The following is a 20,918-nucleotide window of genomic DNA, read 5'->3' on the forward strand; positions in this document are numbered from 1 at the left end:
GTACTCGTGTGTACAAACCTATGGTACCCTACACATGTGGTATCTAGAAGGTAATTTATAGTAAAGAATGAACAAATTCCATACAGGTAATGACAACAACACTTAGCTTTTAAACAAAGACTTGTTAGAAATAACTTTGAGCTTTAAATAGCAGAGACCTAAAAAATGAGAAGGCCCAGTTAGAATCTACAGTTGTTAAGCAGAGAAGTCAAGGAACCTGACTGAGGGTTTTCTCAGCCTGAACCACTGCACTAGTCCAAGATTGGAATTCTTCCTCTCAGCCTTTGGCACTAGGATAACAGCCTCTGCAACTCAGGATTAGCAAGGAGGTGGTCTCTGCTAGCTCAGGTACTGTTGGAAGGAAGAAGCTCTATACTTAGGTATTCTAGGTGGGTTGATGTTCCCATATGTCGTGGTTTTTATTTCTGAGTTTTTTCACTTCACAAGATGACATCTAGAAAGGATGTACAACCTCTGCATCACAGTATAATGAAGACTATAACCTCCCAGGACACAAACATCTCCAATACTTTTATATAACTATGCCGGAATTAGCATTCATTAATTAATCTTAAAATTGAATCATCTTAGCTTTTAGAAAATATAATTTAAAGGCTAAAATTCTACTTCCTACTATATGGTGCTCCTATACATGAAACCAAAAGGGGGTTTTAAAAAGAAGCCAGCATAAAAGCACCAATAAAGCGATCAATCTAGTCTTGAATATAAAGCAAAATAAAATTTAGTGTGTGTATGTGTATGTGTGTGTGTGTGTATACATATACATATACATGATGAACCTGTAAAGAAAACAACTCATTTTTGCGTGAGCTATGGTTATGTGTGTTAATTATTGCCTGTGTACACTTGCTTCTGAAGAGTCTAAGAAGAGCCTAGGGAGATGGTACAATGAGTAAAGGCACTTGCCACAAGCCTGACAGTTTAAGTTCACATCTCTTGAACCCATGTAAAAAAGCTGGATGCAATCTTTAACACCAGTATTCCTGCCACAAAAAGGAGGCAGAGACCAGACAGCTAACTACACAGAAGTTAATGAGGCATCTAGCCTGCGGTATACAACCAAGAGCCAAAAACAAGAGAGACTCTGTCTTTTAAAACAAGATAAAACTCAAGCACCAGCTCCCAAAACATATTTTTTTTGGCCTCTATATCTAGGATGTGGCTTGGACACATATATATTCATATACTCTCAAACACATGCAATGTGACTCATTTGTTGTTTTAAAGAAGAGAATCATGGAAGGGATGACTTGCTAGCACAAGCCTATAATGCATGCTACTCAGGAGACTGAGGTGGGAGGACTGGAAGTGCAACACCTACCTGGGATTACAGGGTTAGTTTAATGCTAGTTTCAGTAGCTTAAAAAGATCTCACTGCAAAATAAAAGTAAAAAGAGGGATGAGGATTGAGGCATGTGGTAGAACACTTGCCTAACACACACACAAAGTCCTGAGTTTAAAACAGCATCATACACAAACAGACACAGACACATGTGCACACATACATGCACATATACACATATGCACATATATATACACATACACACATGCACACAAATAATCACAGAAGGCAGAGTTGTATCTCTGAGGACAATAAAAAATGTTACTCTAGTAAATCAAGAAAAAGTAGTCATTAAAAGGTCAATAACCAAATGAGTCAAAAAATTTTCTAGACCAAAGGAAATATGCTTACTTCCTATCTCACTTCTCTCTCAGACTCTGACATTCTCTCCCTCCCTCCCTCCCTCTATCTCTCTCTCTCTCTCTCTCTCTCTCTCTCTATATATATATATATATATATATATATATATATATATATATATATATATATATATAAAACACCATTTTACACTTGTATAGAGATTCAACAATCAAGGCAAGATTTCTCATAACCCACACACTCCCTTTATAATCCCCATAAAAAGATAAATGTATTTGTAAGTTATAAGCCTGCAAGTCTAGCAAGTACAGGAAGAAAATTGTAGATGGAAACATAAACTTCTGGGTGTGGGGAAAGAAAAACTGGTCGATAGGCCTAAGGAACCAAAACTGCAGAGTGCATGGGAGTATGGTAAGGGGCTCTAAGAAGTACAGGCATTGGAGTTAAAGATTGTACACCTGGAGACATGGGTAACTTCTGAAGGTGGGGCACAGTAGGAGTGAAAACAATAGTTGCTAGAAAATTCAGACCTGGGCTTAGAAGATGTCTCAGTCAGTACAGTGTTTGCCTTGTAAGCATATGAACCTGAGTTTAATCCCCAGAATCCAAGTTTAAAAAAAAAAAAAATTAGGCATGACCAAGAAAGCAGAGATATCTCTAGGGTTTTCTGGCTGGCCAGCTCCAGATCAGTGAGAAACCCAATCTCCAAAACAAATGTGGATGGCACCTAAAGAATGAAATCACAGGTTCAGAATCCCTCCACCAAGCTTACACAGAGAAGAAAGAAATTGTCCCTCCCTATCCTGGCAGAAGACAAGTATGTCACTGAGTAAAGATGCAGGAACAGAAGAGTGTGCCTGGAATAGATAAAGACGGGCCAAACATGAAGCTGAGAATGTTGTAAAAAGTTGTAAGTCTGGGATCTTAGATGACACACCTTTCCTGGCTCCCAAAAGTTAATATAGCCTAATGATCTCCAGAAGGTTCAGAAGAGAATTTTTTAATGAAATTGACCATCCTATAAGAAAATGTACTCAAAATAATAATGTTTGGGATAATTCTTCAAAATATCTGAGTTGATAGCCATGGAACTCCAATACAGTCCAACATTAGACAGATTCATTATATATACAAAACCCTGAGGAGTGTTGAAGGAAGCAGTCAGAAATAGGAGAATGCTTTCAATATGAGAGATAAAAAGATAAGTGTTAACAAAACAGCAACAAATAAGAACCTAAAAGAAACTGGCAATGTAGGATGAATAAACCAATAAAAAGGATGGCAAGGATCCTATCTCAACATATGTAAATAGAATCATCAATTATGAGAAATAACTCATTTGATGTGCTTTTTGATAAAATAATATCTACCTTGATTGATTATGAAATTATGACAAAGCATCAATTACAAAATTAGCCCCAACTTTAGATAAATGAAAAGAAAATAATATATACTCTAAAAGTGGTGGAAGGGATACCAGGAAAATTAGTCTCTGTGCCCAAGAACCAAAGACAAAGTGCTGTTTTGAAATGTAGATCCACTCAAACAAGCAAAAAGTATGGAGGTTTTCCTTTGTCTTTCTTATTACTAATCTCTTTTTGTTTTTTTCTTGAAGACAGCATGTACTGGCTAGTTTTGTGTCAACTTGACACAGCTGGAGTTATCACAGAGAAAGGAGCTTCAGTTGAGGAAATGCCTCTATGAGATCCAACTGTAAAGCATTTTCTCAATTAGTGATCAAGGGGGAAAGGCCCCATGTTGGTGGGACCACCTCTGGGCTGGTAGTCTTGGTTCTATAAGAGAGCAGGCTGAGCAAGCCAGGGGAGACAAGCCAGTAAAGAACATCCCTCCATGGCCTCTGCATCAGCTCCTGCTTCCTGACCTGCTTGAGTTCCAGTCCTGACTTCCTTGGTGATGAACAGCAGTATGGAAGTGTAAGCCAAATAAACCCTTTCCTCCCCAACTTGCTTCTTGGTCATGATGTTTGTGCAGGAATAGAAACCCTGACTAAGACACAGCATCTTCTACATAGTCTTGGCTGGTCTGGAATTCATTATATTGCCCCGGTTGACCTGGAACTTGTAGTGATCTTCCTGCCCTGGTTTCTCAAGTACCAGGATCATGGACATGTACCACCAAACCCACCAAGAAAGCTTTTGAAAATTAAATATATAACAGACATTTTCAAATTCAGTAGTTTGGAAAATAAAGTTAGAAAAATCTCTCAGAAAGGAAAAGAAAAAGGCAGAAGTAGAACTAACACTTGCTTTGACAGCATTTGTACTAGAAGATGAGACAGAAAATATCAGGACCAGCTAAGGATGACTAACACTCAGCTCTAAAATTTATGGAAGGAGGGTATGACATCAAGATTTTTAAATACACACACCAAGTCCAGCACAGTGGCTCATATCTGTAATCTCAGCACTTGGGAAGCTAAGACAATAAACTTGCCACAGTTCTACAGTCTTCAATACATAAAGAATTCCAACCTACCCAGGGCTACAGTGCAAGACCCTATTCCCCCAAAATATTTTTTTAAAAGGGGGGAATAAACAAACACACATCAGGACATTAAACTACAATTTTATACCCAGCTAAACTGTCAACTTAATGTTGACATTATTATTAATATAATACAAAATGTTGCATAATATAAAAAGTATTAAAAACTTTTTCTAATTGATGCTCTTTTCCTTCAAAACAAGAATTTTAAGAATCAAAAAGGAGAAGTGATATCCAAGAAAAGGATCATGCAATACAAGAAAGAACTAAAAGACAGTTCCAAACTGATGTTAAAAAAAGAAATTACTCCAAACTGGAGTAGAAAGATAAGGTTAAAAATATTAATGTCATTACATAAAACCCTTTATTAAGGGACTAAAATAAAATAGTAAGAACTATGTGAAAGCAAATAAGATAACAGTCATTAAACTCCAGAGAAGGTACAGAAGAAACAACATGTGCTCATAAAACAACATATGATTATGCTGTAAATGTTTACACAAGCATAATAGGAAAAAAATCTCTGAATATAATTCTTTTAGCTTTTTTCAAGCTTTATTTTATGAAAACATTTTTAACGAGAAAAAAATTATTAAGCAGAGAAAGGAATGTGTCAAATAATGTCATCTTTTTCCATTTCAGGAATTAAGATATAGTATCAAAATTTTACTATCAAGAATAACAACATAAATAATCAATTTGAAAAGCATATAGACAATATCAGGGAAAACATTAACAATAATCAACTCTGTGTAGTCATGAGCACAGAAGGGAGGAGACAGGGAGCAATTTATGTCCGTCTGTAATCCTTATGGTACTGTAAATGTACTGCTTAATTGAATGTATTACTTTTTTCATTCATTGTATCATGCCCTTTCAATCTGGAAATCTATGATATTTTTATTTAAACATCAGGAAAAGAAGGTGAAGTTCACCCAAGGGGAAAGCCAACTGTTAAAGTTCCAGCTGGTGAATAGGTCTTAAAGTGCCAAATACAATAGGAAGAATGGATCAAGGCCAGGAGTGGGATTTACAGGAAGGAGAACCCAGGGATGCTGCCAGAGCCAAAAAAAGTGTCTTCAACTTTGGCTCACCCGGTCCTAAGAAATAGTCATGAGAACAGCAGGTCTTGGAAAGTCAGCTGACTCACTAGTGCAGAATGAATGAATGTGTGAGAAGTGAGCAGGTCAGTGAGTATCTATCTCATCTCAGAAGTAAAACTAATGGGTTCTCTAATATAAGACTAGATAGTACTTTAGCTTTTTCTTCATTTTTTTTTCTGGGGTAATTTTTTTTCAGTGTAATCATGCACAAATATTGTTCTTACTCATGAAAATAAACATGGCTTGGGACAATAATTGAATGGTATACTGTCCAGCTGCAGCCATGATCTAGCCCAGTGGTTCTCATCTCTTTTCTACGTGGATCACACAGGTGAAACACTGACTCCTGTCTCCAAATATAAATACCGTGCACTTGCAAAGTCTGTAATTATAGAAGTTAACACACAGTGAGGCAAGAAACCTTCATCCCCTTAAAGCTCCTATGGAAACCTGACAGCCTGTGAAAGGGCCCTCGTCTCCACCATTCTGCGGGAGACAAGGACCATCCACACATTATGGTGCTAAAGGTACAGGACATTTTCTGTGAACTGACACGGAAACGCAACTTTTTTGGGACCTCAGAGCTCAAGGTTGTGGGTATTTTCCTCTTGCTCATGAGATTTTAGAGGATCAGGATGCCATCTGGGAGCACACATTTTCCAGGATCAGGTTCACAGTTATGCTCCCCGGAGAACTCAATAAACAGTATCTGATGATCAAGAAAATGATGTCTTACATGTGGGCAAAGGGTGACTGCAGCTGAAAAGGACAGTGAATCTTTGCACATTTTATCAAGTATGTGAGAGAGTAAAGGGAAACTGATATGTTAAAAAAATAAAAGTGTGTACTTTGGCCTGGTGAGTACAGAGGGAAAAAGGAAATACTTCAGCCTGCCAGGCTCACACAGAGGGCCTGATACACTTAATCTTTGGGTCATAAGTTTGCCTCCTTATTGGGCACATTGTTGTTAAGAGGATCAGACTGATGTAGTGGAAAAAGAAAGTCACTGGCCCAGGAGTCAAGGGATGCGACTAATCTCAGCTTGGCCACCATACAGCGCATTCTAAAACCAAATACCAGCACTCCGGTCTTGGAACCACTCCTAGGGCAGAGTGCTCGGCAGCGCCATTAAGATGCCCTTGAGTGAGAGCCACTGCACATGTAGGGGACCCAGTACAAACCAATTGGTGGAGACCAGGCAGGCACTTGGCAAAACCTTTTCTGAGCCAGGCCTCAAGCCCCAGAGGCCTCTCCAATGCAACATTTGTTCTCAATTTGCATTTACCAGTGACCCCAAGTGGTCTTCAGAACCCCTGTTTTGAACTCTTTTACTACCCTGACACCATCTCCATTTGTGAAGCTGAATTTTTTTTTCTTTTTGTTCCTAAGGAGGTCCCATTCACAGAACTTATTGCTGATGAGCATTGTTGACAAACACATATACTGGAAAGGGTTTTTGGCTATTTGGAGGAGAAGAGGTCAGGGTTGGTGTCTTCCCATTATAGCAATTAAAATTAATAAATAAATGTAAGAACAATACAGATTGAGTATCCTCGAAACTTTAAGTGCTGGCGTGACATCACAAATAGAAACCTCCTCCTATCTTGTGGTGGCTTGCAGTCAAAAGGCAGGGGCAGTTAGGACAGTGTACAAAATTATATCTTCAATCCACATGTCTAAGGTATCTAGGAACCAGTATATTTTGCAGTTAGACTTGGATTCTACATCCCAAATAATGTGTGTTTGAATATTTATCAAAATTGAAAACAAATCTGAAACCCCAAATACTTATGATCCTAAGCATTTCAGGCAAGGGATACTCTTTAAAAAGAAAGCATTTAACTGGGGGCTTGCTTACAGTTTCAGAGATTTAGTCTGTTATTACCATGGCAGAGAGCATGCATTACCCTGGAGCCAGTAGCTTAAAGCTACATTCTGATGTGTAGACAGACAGAGAGAGAGAAAGAGAGAGAGAGAGAGAGAGAGAGAGAGAGAGAGAGAGAGAGAGAGAGAGAGAGAGAGAGAAAGCCTGACATGGGCTTTTGAAACTTAAGTCGCAGCCCCAGTGACACACTTCCTCCAAAGAGGCTCCACCTACTCTGATAAGGCCACGGCTCCTAATCCTTCTAATCCTTTCAAATAGTGCCACTCTCCAGTAATCAAGCATTCAAAACTATAAGCACTCAAATACATATGGGGCCCATTCTTATCAAACCACCACACACAGCAATGGGGAAACAAACTAATATATAACCTTGTAACAGAATAAAGAATCTGGTTATCACAATAAGCATAGAGCCAAGTATGGCAGGCAACACCTATAATCCCAGCACATGAGAGTTTGAGGCAGGAACATTGGGAATTCAAAGACATTTTTCACTATATAGTGAGATCAAAGCTAGCTTGAGTTACATGAGATCCTGTCTCAAAAAGTGAAAAGGAAACAAAAAACATATCAAAGCATTGGATGGAATTCAAACATAAAAATCTACACAGGCGATAAAGCACAGAGCTTACCACACACACGAGCATAAGGAAGGAAGAATCTTGAGTGTGCTGAGTGAACTATATCAGTGCTAATAACCTGGCTGCACATATAATAATAATAATAACCTTATCTTACACATAATTTTCCCAGGTGCTACCAGGAGGGGAACTGTACATTCTCTGTATAGCATCTTACACTCCATTTCTCACCTTTTCCCTTTATTTTTGTGAATTTCACCCATATAGACAATGAAAAATTATCCTATCTACCTCCCACCTTCCTCCAGTCTTCTTATATCCTCTGAACATGCCCATTCCCAACTTCATGTCTTCTGGGTTTTTTGTTTGGTTGGTTTTGTTTTTTTTTTTAATAAGCCACTAATCCCAGTTATCATTGTCCACATGTACACAAGTGAGGGCCACGCTCTGGAGCCTGGAAAACTTGCCTGTGACCACATCCTCAGTAAGCAATGACTGTCTTTCCCCTGTTTTTCTCAATTAAATTTTTAATTTTTTTAAAGGGAGCAACTTATGGAAATAAAGATCAATTTTATAAAAACAAAACTGTATGAATTGGGGCTAGCTATGTGTCTCACTCGGTTGGTAGTGTCCTTACTGTAAAAGCTTTGAGGGCCTGGTTTCAACCTCTAGCAACCATGCAAAAGATCCAGGTATAGCAGCACACACCTGTAATCCCAGATTAGGAAAGGCAGAAGCAGAATGATCCCCGGGGACTGCTGCCCCGCTGACTAGCTGGATCAATAAGCACCAGGTTCCAGGAGAAACTGCCTCAGTAAGTAAGATGGGGAGGGAGGGAGACACCCTACATTGACCACTGGCCTCAACATACATGTATACACATGTACACACATTTGTGCACATATATGCTCACATATACACTTATAAAAATTAAATTAATCCATCCAAGTTTAAGCAAAAACTGTAAAATCATTGTGCTACTAAAATAGTCAGATAATTTTACTGTTTAAGAAGTATTGTTTCTCTGTCTTTCTAGTGTTGCAGTGTAGCTTGTAAAAAAGAAAAAAAAATAATTGCATCTATTTTCATTTTTGGAAAGCTCAAAGCCTTTCCAGGGGTGCTAGCAACAAGCTAATATGGATGTGACTCTAATAACTATAAAATTGAATCTGGGATATCATTCAATTTGCAATCCTAAAGCAAAGCTCCAGAGGTGCAAGGTCTTTCCTCACCCTGGTCCAGGCAATCCTTAATGCTGGCGCCATCGTTATTTCAGTCATGCTGAGAAAGTACGTCATTTTTAAAGAGCAGAAAACCTTACCAAAGAAATAAAATAAAAGGGGATTCCTCGATCTGAGATACTGTCTCAACCCCCTATATTAAGCACCGTGTTTCACGCATCGGTCAAACAAAATGATGTCCTCTGCGGTGACACCAACAGATAAGAAATCTGTTCCATTTTAAAGCTCAGACGATTCAATACCTTATTGGGATCCTCACTGGTGCCGCAAAAGCTTTAATTTATTATAACTTATTTTCATTCAGTAAACTTAATTTAATATTTAATTCAGTTCAATAAAACTTTAATTTAGCAGAAGACGCATCAGCAGAAGCATTAAGAAGCAGAAGCGTGCTTCTTAATGTAAAAGGAAACAAATCAGAACCTACCCAGAAGTCACGTGATTATCTGGGGGACCGCATAGTTGCTGGGTATGAGATGAAGACGGGCGCAGAATCCACACGAGGCTCTATGAAGTTATGTTCTATGCAAACAGACACGCCCATGAATGCAAACCTGAGAAGGTAAAGAACCTGGAGCAAAGCTGTCCAAGTGATGCCCGAGACTGATGAAGCTCCGCCCACTGTACTGCTCTACTGCCCATCCTCGGAGCGGAGCACAGGCTCTGGACCCTAGTTCCCTTGCTCTCCCACAACTCAGCTCATCCACCTGTGTGGACTAGCCTTATAAGCAACTGTGCTCAAACGCTACATGGAAAGGAAGGGTGGTGGGTTGGGTGGTGGGTTTGACTCCCAGAATTGAAAAAAAAAAAAAAAAGCAAAATGAATATATCTTCAGAATTAGAGTAAATTAGAGTAAATATAATAACCTCAATTCTACTTAAAATTGTAAATTTTACTTATTTTAAAAGTCAGCATGGAAAGGCAGTATTAATAATTCACATATGCAGATACGCTTGAAAATACTAGAATTAGAAAAACACTGAATCGTTGTCATAGCAATGTCTTCTTCATGTGAGTTTGCTTGCACTACAATTAAAATGAGATTTAGCTTTCTGAACGAGAATAATTGCTAATCCAGGATGTCCAGAAAGTCTATTGAGAAGCCCCCTGTCCATTGTATCTCACTATGTCAGACAGCATACGAGGAAGAAATTGAACTTTAACAACTTCAGAAAGGAAGCCAGACAAAACGACACTATGGCTCAGCTTTCAAATCGTAGTTAATATGGACTATTAGGTGAAATAATATAGAGGTGTTCATTAAATACCTTTATATTTTCATTATTGGCAGGGAAGCAAAAACAGACCAGCACACCCACCTCAGCCCACTAACTCAAAAGCTCATCCTACCCAGAGAGTTGGTTGCCCCATTGGGTTCCCACTGTGAACATTTCAGAAACATCACTAACTATGCCAAAGGCTGCTGAACAATAGCAACCAGGGAGGAGCTTGACCCTTAGCCCGGGCTGAGCTTCTTTAAAATGCATTAGTAACAAAAACATTGCTGGAGTGGGAAGCCTTAGAACACCCAAGGAGGAAGCAGCTTGCCTCAGAGGAGAAAACTCCACTGTTTGTGAGAGACCGGAACAGACCAACCAAGAAGAGGACATGGATTGTGCAAAGAAAGAGCCTCCAAACCCTAAAATATCTTCTGCCACCAAGCCTTGGACAAATTAGCCCATGCAAAGCCCAGGCACTCCTTCAACTGCCTCCCCTGCCTCCCGTAACACCCTCCTAGCTTAGCAAATGGTGGGAGTCTACAGACACCCTGTTCTGCATCACAGGTCCCTGGGAAAAGGCAGTTTTCCACCCTTTGGCAGTTGCATAGGAGACGTGTAAGTGAATCGCAGGAACGATGATGGGGGCGGGGGGTTGGGGAGACGAAAAGTGGCCAGGAAAAAAAAGACAGACACGGGAGGCAACAGCGACGCTCAGACTTGAACTCGGAATTTTTGAATGGCTCAGAATGGGCCACTTTGTCACCTCTGGTTTAATTAGAAGCCTGTTTTCAGGATGCTGGAGGGCGGAGGCTCATAATCAAGTACTTACGTAATCCTCCTCATTGAGCCCTTGTTTCTCAACAGAACTTTTCACCTCCATGGAAAACTTCTCAAACTCGGGTTTCACGGTCCTCAGTAGGGTGACTGTTTGGAGGGATGAGTATGCTTGTTTAGCTTCAGTGTCGTGTTTGTCTCCTCTCCTCCACGAGCCATCTCCTACGGGAGAAAGGAAAATATTTATAATTCCAAGCCAGTCACCAGAAAGAGGCCATTCTGTCTTTTCCACTGCAGTGTGTCCCTACATGGGACCTTTGGCAGCAGAGGCAAGAGGTATTGTCATAGTTTTGCGCTTAGGTATAAGATGACAATGTCAAAATCATTAAAGGAGAAGCTGTCTCTTCGGACACATGTTCCTTTGAAATGTGAGAGAGACAGAGAAGCTCTGTTGATGTAATTGCCTTATAATAACCATGGAAGTGCAATTGTCAGCCCCCCGGAACTGCGGCACTGTGGAAGCAAAGGGAAGTTTTTGTTCCTTTTCCATTCACACTTACTTTCCATTATGAGTGTGTTTGTGTGTATGTACGAATCTATCTATCTATCTATCTATCTATCTATCTATCCATCATCTATCTATTATTTATCTATCAATATCTGTCAAATATCTACAATCCATTATGGAAATGAACCAAGTCACTAGTGTGGCTGAACAAGCATAATGCTATTTGAGTCTGGAATGGCAGGTTACAATAAAGCAAGAAGATAGATTACATACAAAGTTAGTACTGTTAAAAGTTGGAGGTTAGTGATACATCTTTCATCTTTCCAGGATGAAAAGGGCAGATTTGAGGGCTTATATCTGCACAGTATTGGCAAGGTCACCAAAATTATTAAACAATGTTAAACCAGTGTGTAAAAATCATGAATATTTTGAGTACACATACAACAATACTAAAAGATACATGATAAGTAGATAGATAGATAGATAGATAGATAGATAGATAGATAGATAGATAGATACATAGATACATAGATACATAGATACATAGATACATAGATAGATACATAGATAGATACATAGATAGATACATAGATAGATACATAGATAGATACATAGATAGATACATAGATACATAGATAGATGATAGATAGATACATAGATAGGTACATAGATACATAGATTCATGCATACATAGATAAATAGATAGATACATAGATTCATGCATACATACATACATACATACATACATACATACATACAAACACAGGGGATGGAAGGATGATAAGTATCTTGAACACTTTGTATGCATAAACTCTGAAAATATCCTTTCTACTTGACAGATGAGGAAACTGAAGCACAGAGACAATGAGCAGCCTGCTGCTTCACAGCTGCGGCCTCACAAAAGTGAAGGCTGATCAGCTGGGGAAGTCGCATTCTCTCCTCTTGATTTCATTTTGGTGGCTTGAAGGGTCCCAAAAGACAAGATGGACTTTTACCTCATGAAAAGAATAAGCTACCCTCCAGATGGGTCATCATTACCGATTCTACAACTCTCTGGAAACAAGAGAGCAGCCCAGTAGAGTACCACCTAAGTTAGCTGTGCTCCGTAAGCCCCAGTCTGCATCGACAGCTTGAACCTAACAGCTCAGGAGCAAGGGGACCTCTGGCACCTCATGGGACCTCTGAGCATAAGGACAGATCTGTGGTACTCACTCTACAAGTCCAGAAGTCCACTAAAGAATGACTGTTTCTGGAATCACCAGCACAGCTTGAGCCAGGTGCATCTGACTGAACTGTGTGCATATGTGCACAACTCTATAATAGCCATAGAGGACATCATAGATGTCTTCCAGGGTCTCTGCCAAATTTGAAAATGAGATTTAAACCATGTAAACAACCAAATAGCCTCCTATAGTAGTTGGGGACTGAAAAAAAACAAAGCAAAGAGAAGAAGTAACAAGCTCCTAGCAGGAGCCATCTCATGTGAAGACAAGGAGTTAGTTGGTCTGGTCCTAAATGTGTAAATAGGATTTTAACAGTTATAGAAGATGGTGGAAAGGCATGTCTAAGACCCTGGAAGACATCTATGATGTCCTTTATGGCTATTATAGAGTTGTGCACATATGCACACAGTTCAGTCAGATGCATCTGGCTCAAGCTGTGCTGGTGATTCCAGAGACAGTCACACAGCACTGGGAAAAGGTACAAGTGTGATAGTATCCAGCAGGCAGTGAGTGGAAGATGGATCTCAGTCTGGAAGATGAGAAAAGACAGAGTGGAGAGTGTGTTTGTGGAAACATCTGTCTCATCACAATCCTAATAATAGCAGCCATTAATTAATTGGTTACTATGTCCAGGAGCTACTTAGAGATAAATAAGACAGAGCTGATAACATAGTTCATTAAAGACTAAATCTGTGTTCAATCATCACAAAATTCAATTCAAGCCACTAAACAAAATTTGACAAAATTCATCCTCCCTCTTCTTCCTCTTCTTCTTCCTCTTCTATGATTTTTCCCAAAGTCTTCAGAGACAACAGCCTAAAAGAAGCCATGCCTTGCTCTGGAACCAGTGAGCGAGCTCAGAAGGGTACTCAGTACCCAAGACCCAGACAGTGTTGCAGTCATTAGCCATGAATGACCCCCAAAGCCCAAGAGATCCCGTGGAGGAACCTACTTCCTATAGACATTCAGTAAGTACTTACTGAATAACTTTCTTGTTTTCCATTGCATTTCTTTTTAATCTTGTGCATATGTGCACGCTCTACATACCCATGACACAGAGACGGGAAGACAGCAGTTTATCTCCTCAAACTACAGTTTCAGGGGATTGTGAACAGCCAGATATGAATGCTGAGAATCTAACTCAGATCATCTGTAAGAGCAAAATACACTCTTAACTTCTGAGCTATCGCATCGCTCTAGGCCCCACTGACTCAGTTTCTGGTTGAGTCAAAGTGTCAAGATCTGCTGAAGCTAAGATAAGACATGATGCTTCCCTTCCATACATGAATGCCTACATTTGGTCCCCAGACTAAGTTTAAGAAGGCGCAAGTAGGCATGCATAAAAATTCTGATGTTTTTAGACAAAGATAGTTATAGTCTTTCATCAATGGAGACGAGTTTGGTTTTCTTCAGGGACTTAAGACAAATTCTTAGCCTTGTGGACTTTTATGCTATCTTAGAAAATATATGCAAAACTAGAACAGCAATAATCTCAGTAAATAAAAGAGGAAGAATATAGTTTTCAAAACTGAGTGAAATCCAGTCTAATAATGCCAGCAAGCATGACCTAAAATATAACTCTAGAGGCTTGTTTTCTAGAAAAATGTAGAAATTATGATGCTTACTAAGTTCAAACCAACCTAAGTAGGTATCTGTTCACAACGATAACCTCTTCTGCCGTGAGCTCTTCTCCCACACTGGGGCTGTTGGACCCAAAGAAAGCAAAGGTTGATTTGGCGTGGTGTTCCATCAGTGGGGACGAATTTAATTCAGCAGACAACTAGGTGCCTCTGGAGATTTACGAGCAGAACGGAAGAATGGCAGGAGAGGCGCATGCCTTAGGAAATAGCAGTGGATTAGAGTGGGGAGACATTGAACATTTGCAGCCACAGTAATCCAGGCAAGAGGTTAAGAGAGGTCATCTGCGGGAAAGCACATGCCAAAAACACCAAGCGGCCCTCGAGGAGGCCAAGCTCACCAAGAACTTTTCTGTTTTCTTTCTCTCTTTTTTTTTTCTTTACTTTTCTTCTCTTCTGTTCTCTTCTCTCTCGCTCTCTCTCTCTCTCTTTTTCTCTCTCCCTCTCTTGGCATTTTGATATGATAGTACATGTTTTCAAAAATATAAATATGTTCCTACTTTTAGAATCATTAAAAAGAAATCACACCCATGAGAATGGAAACAAGATAAGTGTACAAGAGGAATTCCCAAACTCTACAGTGACTGGGGAGGGACAGTCAATGGAGAGGGAGATGAAACACAAATGGAATCGAGGAGAAGAATAATAGTGATCCTTAGATGAAAAAGCAGAGTGAAGGAGAGAAGGAGAGGAAGAAATGGTAGTGTTGGTTAGTGTCACTGCAGATCCAAAGTGACTTCAGAAGGCCCAAAGGCCACCACCAGGCTAAAGGTTGGAAACAAGTCTGAAGCCAGAGAGAATATGGCTAAAAAAGACACTAGATGTCAGTCCTACACAAATCAGGGTTGGAGCCCAGGGGTTACCTGCCCTAAAGAAGAACATGCAGGATGAGAAGGAGTGTGGGCTATGCACAGACTGTTGTTAGTGAGCAGGAATAGTTACAGGAGATACAGAGGCACTAATAGAACTAGAAACGTAACAGAGGCCTCGAAACCAGAAGTGTAAAATTTCAGGAAAGGAATAGTTAGAAACCTCCCTGGGCTGCCTGGGAGCTACATCATCCCAGGTGGCAGCCACCAGCAGCATGTATTATTTAAACTCAAGTGAACTGAAAAATTCAGCTCCTTCACCACCTTTGCCACATCTCAAGTATTCAATAGTCAGCCATGTGTGGCATGTGACCAGTGGCTACCCTAGCAACACAAAATAGATTGTGGCTATCCCAGTGTGGTAGTGTATACCTATAATGCTTAGATTCAGAGGGCGAGGCTAAAGGAAGACGAGTTTGAGGCCAGTCTGGGCAATTAGGCAAGGCCATGTGCAAAAAAGATGAGAGTCGTGGAACAAGATGGGGAAGGAAAGAGAGAAAGAAGAGGAGGAAGGAGGGAGGTAGAGAGGGAGGGAGGGGGAGGGAGGAAGGGAAGAAGAGAAGGAGAAAGGAAGGGATGGAAGGAAGGAAGGAGGAAGGAAGGAAGGAAGGAAGGAAGGAAGGAAGGAAGGAAGGAAGGGGAAGGAAGCGAGGGGGAAACATAGGAAGGAAGTAGGCGGTACTATAATAGGAAGTGCCATTAAACTGTGTTATTTGGAGGCATGGCCGTCACCAAGGCTAAAAATTTTGTCAAGAAAGCTACTTGTGACCTTGAGGGAATGACTTTCAGGAGAGAGGTGGGTATTAATGTTATTTTTTAAATTATGTGTGTATTGATGATATTTAATTACCAACTTGGCACAGCCTATAATCATCTGGGAATGAAGTCTCAATTAGAGCTGTTGCAGGTGGCATCGTTTCTGGGACCCGAAGTCTGGATTGTGTATGAGTGAGAGCTGCGCACCAGCATGTGGCATCAATTCACTGATCTGTGCTCTTGGCTGAGAATGTCATGTGACAAGCTACTCTAAATTCCTGTCTCTGACTTCCCAACAATGTCAGGTTATTTTATCACAGCAAGAGGAAACAAAAATTATGTGAGTGTGTGTGAGTGTCTGTCTGTCTGTCCATGTGAGCGGAGGCGTACATGTGTGTAGGTGTGAATGTCTATGCACACCTGCGCATGTGTGAATGCCAGGAGGTGACATCGAAACCCCTAAGACCTGAATTCACAGGCACATTCGGGATGCCCGGCTTGTTGTGTGGGTACCGGGATCTCAGCCCCATGATTGGCTGGAAGAGCTTTGAAGCGCTGAGCCACCACCTCAGCCCTCAGTGCTGTATTTCCACAACTGTTCTGATGAAGAAATTAAGAAGAAAAAGAAGTCTGCTCCTGAGAGGCAGGGTAGAAAAGAAGATGGCTCTTCATCATCACTTCGGAGTAAGGGAAAGCATGCATTTTGCCTTGATTTGTTTAAGTTTAACATTAAATTAATATTAAATAATAAATCAGGAACTCGGGCTTGCACTGAGTGAAGAAAATCAAGAATATGTATGAAAGGGAAGGCAGCCCATGCTCAGCAGTTCTGAAGCCAGGATGGTGGCCCCAAAGACTGCTGCCTTTGCTCCAATAATTGGAACATCCTGCAACTCCCAACACCTACCAACCACTGAACACGCAGTAGGCCTTCAAGGGGGTATCACAGAATCTGCCCAAGAACTGAGTGCCTGACATTACCCTAGGCTGCCTGCCAACCTCTGTGGTTCTTCAGATCTGATAGCTATCAATAAAAGAATAGCCCTCATCTTGCCTCATGTCGCCCATTACCCACAGTCCCAGTGTCTCACAGGGCCAGGAGCTAGGTTCCCAGGCACACCCATCAATATTCCGCAGGTCTCTGTAGAGCTGCTTTACCTGCAGCCTAGAATCCTTCAATCCTCATAGCAATTTCAAAGACTGAAAGCCGATGCTTACAGATGAGGAAGCCACGGATCCAGGTGATTGATCCTAGAAACAGGAGCAAATGCAAACCAGGGCCAGACGCTTAAGCCTCGTTCAACCTGTGTGCAGCTCCTCAAAGCTGTAGCATCCCGAGATTTAAGCCTGCACGAGCAGTGCACAACACATAGATATAAAAGAAAACAGTAACACAGCAAACCCAGGAGAAACCCCAACACGCTGCCAGGCAACCACTACAGCCAAAGGAATCTATAAGAATTCCTTTCTTTTCTCTCTTTGTTCCAAATTGACTTTAATGTGCCTATATCACCTTTACAAGCATTATAAATGCAATCCCTCCTTATGTTGTCTGTGTTTGACTCTACTCGAAACCTCACCTGAGTTCCTGCTGTCTGAGTTCTCAAGAAGGCAAAGTGAGTGCAGCAATAGTCCTGGTGCTGCAGCTGGGATTGTGCAGTACCTTCCCACTTCCTTACCTTTGGAGAGGGTAATAAGGAGGCTAATATGACCAGAGAGAAACGCCATGCTGGTAGATACTACAAAAAACATCTGTAAGACAATACTATCATCTACTCTAGACTTTTTTTTTTTTTTTTTTTTTTTTTTTTTTTTTTTTTGGTTTTTCGAGACAGGGTTTCTCTGTATAGTCCTGGCTGTCCTGGAACTCACTTTGTAGACCAGGCTGGCCTCGAACTCAGAAATCCGCCTGCCTCTGCCTCCCAAGTGCTGGGATTAAAGGCGTGCGCCACCACGCCCGGTTAAATCTCTTCGAACACTTTCATTCCCCCAGATTGTACTATACACTATACACTGAACTCTGGTCGCCCAGATTGTACTATACACTATACACTGAACTCTGGTCCCCCAGATTGTACTATACACTATACACTGAACTCTGGTCCCCCAGATTGTACTATACACTATATACTGAACCCTGGTCCCCCAGATTGTACTGTACACTATACACTGAACTCTGGTCGCCCAGATTGTACTATACACTATACACTGAACTCTGGTCGCCATGAAATTTGGGCAGGTCTGGAGGTGCTTCTGAGGGCTCACCAAGATTGAGACATTCAATAGTCATAGAAAATAGACACACTGTCAACTGTGTTTTCTAAAACAGATGACCATCCTCTAGAACAGCCATTCTGAACCTTTGGATCATGACCTCTTTGAGGTCTTGTTATCAGATATCCTACATATCAGATATTTACATCACGATTCATAACTGTAACAAAATTACTGTTACAGAGTATCAATGAAATGGTTTTATGGTTGGGGGTCGCCACAAGATGAGGAACTGTGTTTAAAGGGGTGCAGCCTTAGGAAGGCTGAGGACCTCTGTTCTAGAACAAATATACAGATTGTGTGAAGAACCATAGGGGACACTGGGTGTCAAAGAACCTTTGTGGGATCATGGCTCTGATAATGGGGGGTTAGATTATCAAAGAAGACCCTTGTAATGATACTCCAGAATGGAAGTTCGGATGATTCTGCCCACTGGATGGTGCCACTGGTCACTTCCGCTCTGAGGAAAAAGATGCTTCCGGATCTATGGAGGACACAGAAAGGCAACGCACTACTACCGCCAACCTTCCTCCATCCTTCCTCCCAGAATCCCACACTAGCTCTGATACTGAGGAGTCCAACAGAGAATACAATTTCCAACTATATCCAAGGGTAGCCGACCCCATACAACCAGAAGTGGAGTAGAGCTTCCCCTGGTAGCCAACAAAAACAACCGAGCCAGCAGGAAGGTTCTCCTCTCATCTGCTATTCTCAACCTGGTTAAACCAGAGCTAAGGAATGACCTGTGGAGTCCTCGTGATCACAATCTTTGATATGGGAAACGGAGACAGGAAACCTAAACTATCTGTAACACTAATGATCTTGGGGAATCGGATCCCTACCCTGGACTTCTCACAGACGGAGCTCTTTCAGGTACACGGAACCTTTATGTGTGCATCACTGTAGTTGAGTGTAGTGATTATTCAGTTACAGGTATAACTCATAATGCACACAACCCTTTAGGGTGGGTTAGCTGCAAGTCAGTGAATGTAGTTAGCAGAACGGATCACCTGAAATGTGTACATAAAGCAGACATCAAAGGTTTGACAACTTAACTACAACTTTTAACATTCCGTGAGCAGTAGTCAAAGCAAACTAAGATTAATAATGGGAGTGACAAATATTTGTTAAATACTTACTATGCTTCATACAATCTGCTGGGTAGTTAGCTCAAATCCCTCGTGTGTTTATCTGTTTCTCAGCCTGGTGAGTCACTAGAACAGACTAAGGCTGCTGAGGACGGCAGATTAACTCACTTTTTCAAGATTAAGGTTGTAGTTGTTAACTCTTAGGTCTTAGCAGTCAAGAGTTAGTAGATAGGAAAGTCCCTCAGGCTAATTGAGACCAGAGCCCAAAGCCTGAACAAATGTACAGTGAAAAAAAAAAAAAAAAAAGAAAGAAAATCAGATTTAATCAGAAACATCAAGTATTCATTGTGATTTGTGTGAAACCATTTTGCGATTAAATTTTCAAGAAAATGAAAACTGGAGCTAGAGAGATGGTTTGGCAGTTAAGAACCCTGGCTGCTCTCACAGAGGACCTGAATTTAGTGCTCAGCCCCACATGGTGGTTCACAGCTAGATGCTCTCTTCTGCCCTCTGTGGGCACTAAGCACACAGGTGGTACACATGCATACATGCCAGGCCACACCCATTTAAACAAAAAGGAAGAAATTTAAAACAATGAAAAAGAAAACAAAACTTGAACCCATGGAATAAGGTTTTTAACATATAAATAACTTAATTATTTAAAGTAATTAATTTTGCCCAGGCATGGTGTCATACACTTTTAATGCCAGCACTTGGAAGACAGTCCAGAGGACCCCTGTAAGTTTAAAGCTAACCTGGTCTAGCTGTTACAGGAAAGCCAGGGCCTACATAGAAAGATACTGGCTTAAAATAAAATAAAATAAAATAAAATAAAATAAAATAAAATAAAGTGGTTAATTTTATGTTTCTAAAATTTTAAATATAATTTTTAAATGTGTATATTAAAAATAAAACTGGAGGGACTGCTGAAGAGATGACACAGAATAAAGAGCACTGGCTGCTCCTTCAGAGAACTCAGGTTTGGTTCCCAGCACCCACATGACAGATCACAACTGTCTGTAACCCCAGCTCCAGGGAACCCTGTGCCTTCTCTGGCCTCCTCAGGCACCCACCAGGCACACAAGTGGTACACGGGCACACATGCAGACCAAAAAAAAAAAAAAAACCCTATACACATAAAATATAATAAAAATTGAAAAAAAATTCCTAAATAAAAATGGGTTTCAACAAAGGCTCAGTAAGTAAAGGCAGCTGCTACCCAGTCTGGATGACCTGCACTCAGCCCTAGAACTCACACAAAAGCAGGAGAAACCATTCTGTAAAGACGTCATCTGACCTCCACGTGCACACAACAGGCGTCCATACACACACACCACAACAGGTGGGCATACACACACACCACTCACACACACATATCACTCTCTCACACACACACACACCACAACAGGTACACACACACACATACCACTCACACACACATATCACTCTCTCTCTCTCTCTCTCTCTCTCTCACACACACACACACACACCACTCACACACACATATCACTCTCTCTCTCTCTCTCACACACACACACACACCACAACAGGTGGGCATACACACATACCACT

At 40.8% G+C, this 20,918-nt stretch overlaps 1 protein-coding gene across 7 annotated transcripts in view; it reads right to left on the bottom strand.

The window, feature by feature from the left end:
* The window catches only part of Npr3 (natriuretic peptide receptor 3), a 67,225-nt gene that overhangs the window by 29,768 nt on the left and 16,539 nt on the right, over positions 1 to 20,918 (bottom strand). For all 7 annotated transcript variants that reach the window (XM_029469835.1, XM_029469833.1, XM_029469837.1 and 4 more), the window contains one exon: positions 11,047 to 11,213. In XM_029469835.1, the coding sequence (XP_029325695.1) occupies positions 11,047 to 11,213 (167 nt within the window). The remainder of the gene's footprint in view (positions 1 to 11,046; positions 11,214 to 20,918) is intronic.

This window comes from Mus caroli, chromosome 15 (assembly GCF_900094665.2).
Source record: "Mus caroli chromosome 15, CAROLI_EIJ_v1.1, whole genome shotgun sequence".
In the NCBI taxonomy this organism is placed as follows: Eukaryota; Metazoa; Chordata; class Mammalia; order Rodentia; family Muridae; genus Mus; species Mus caroli.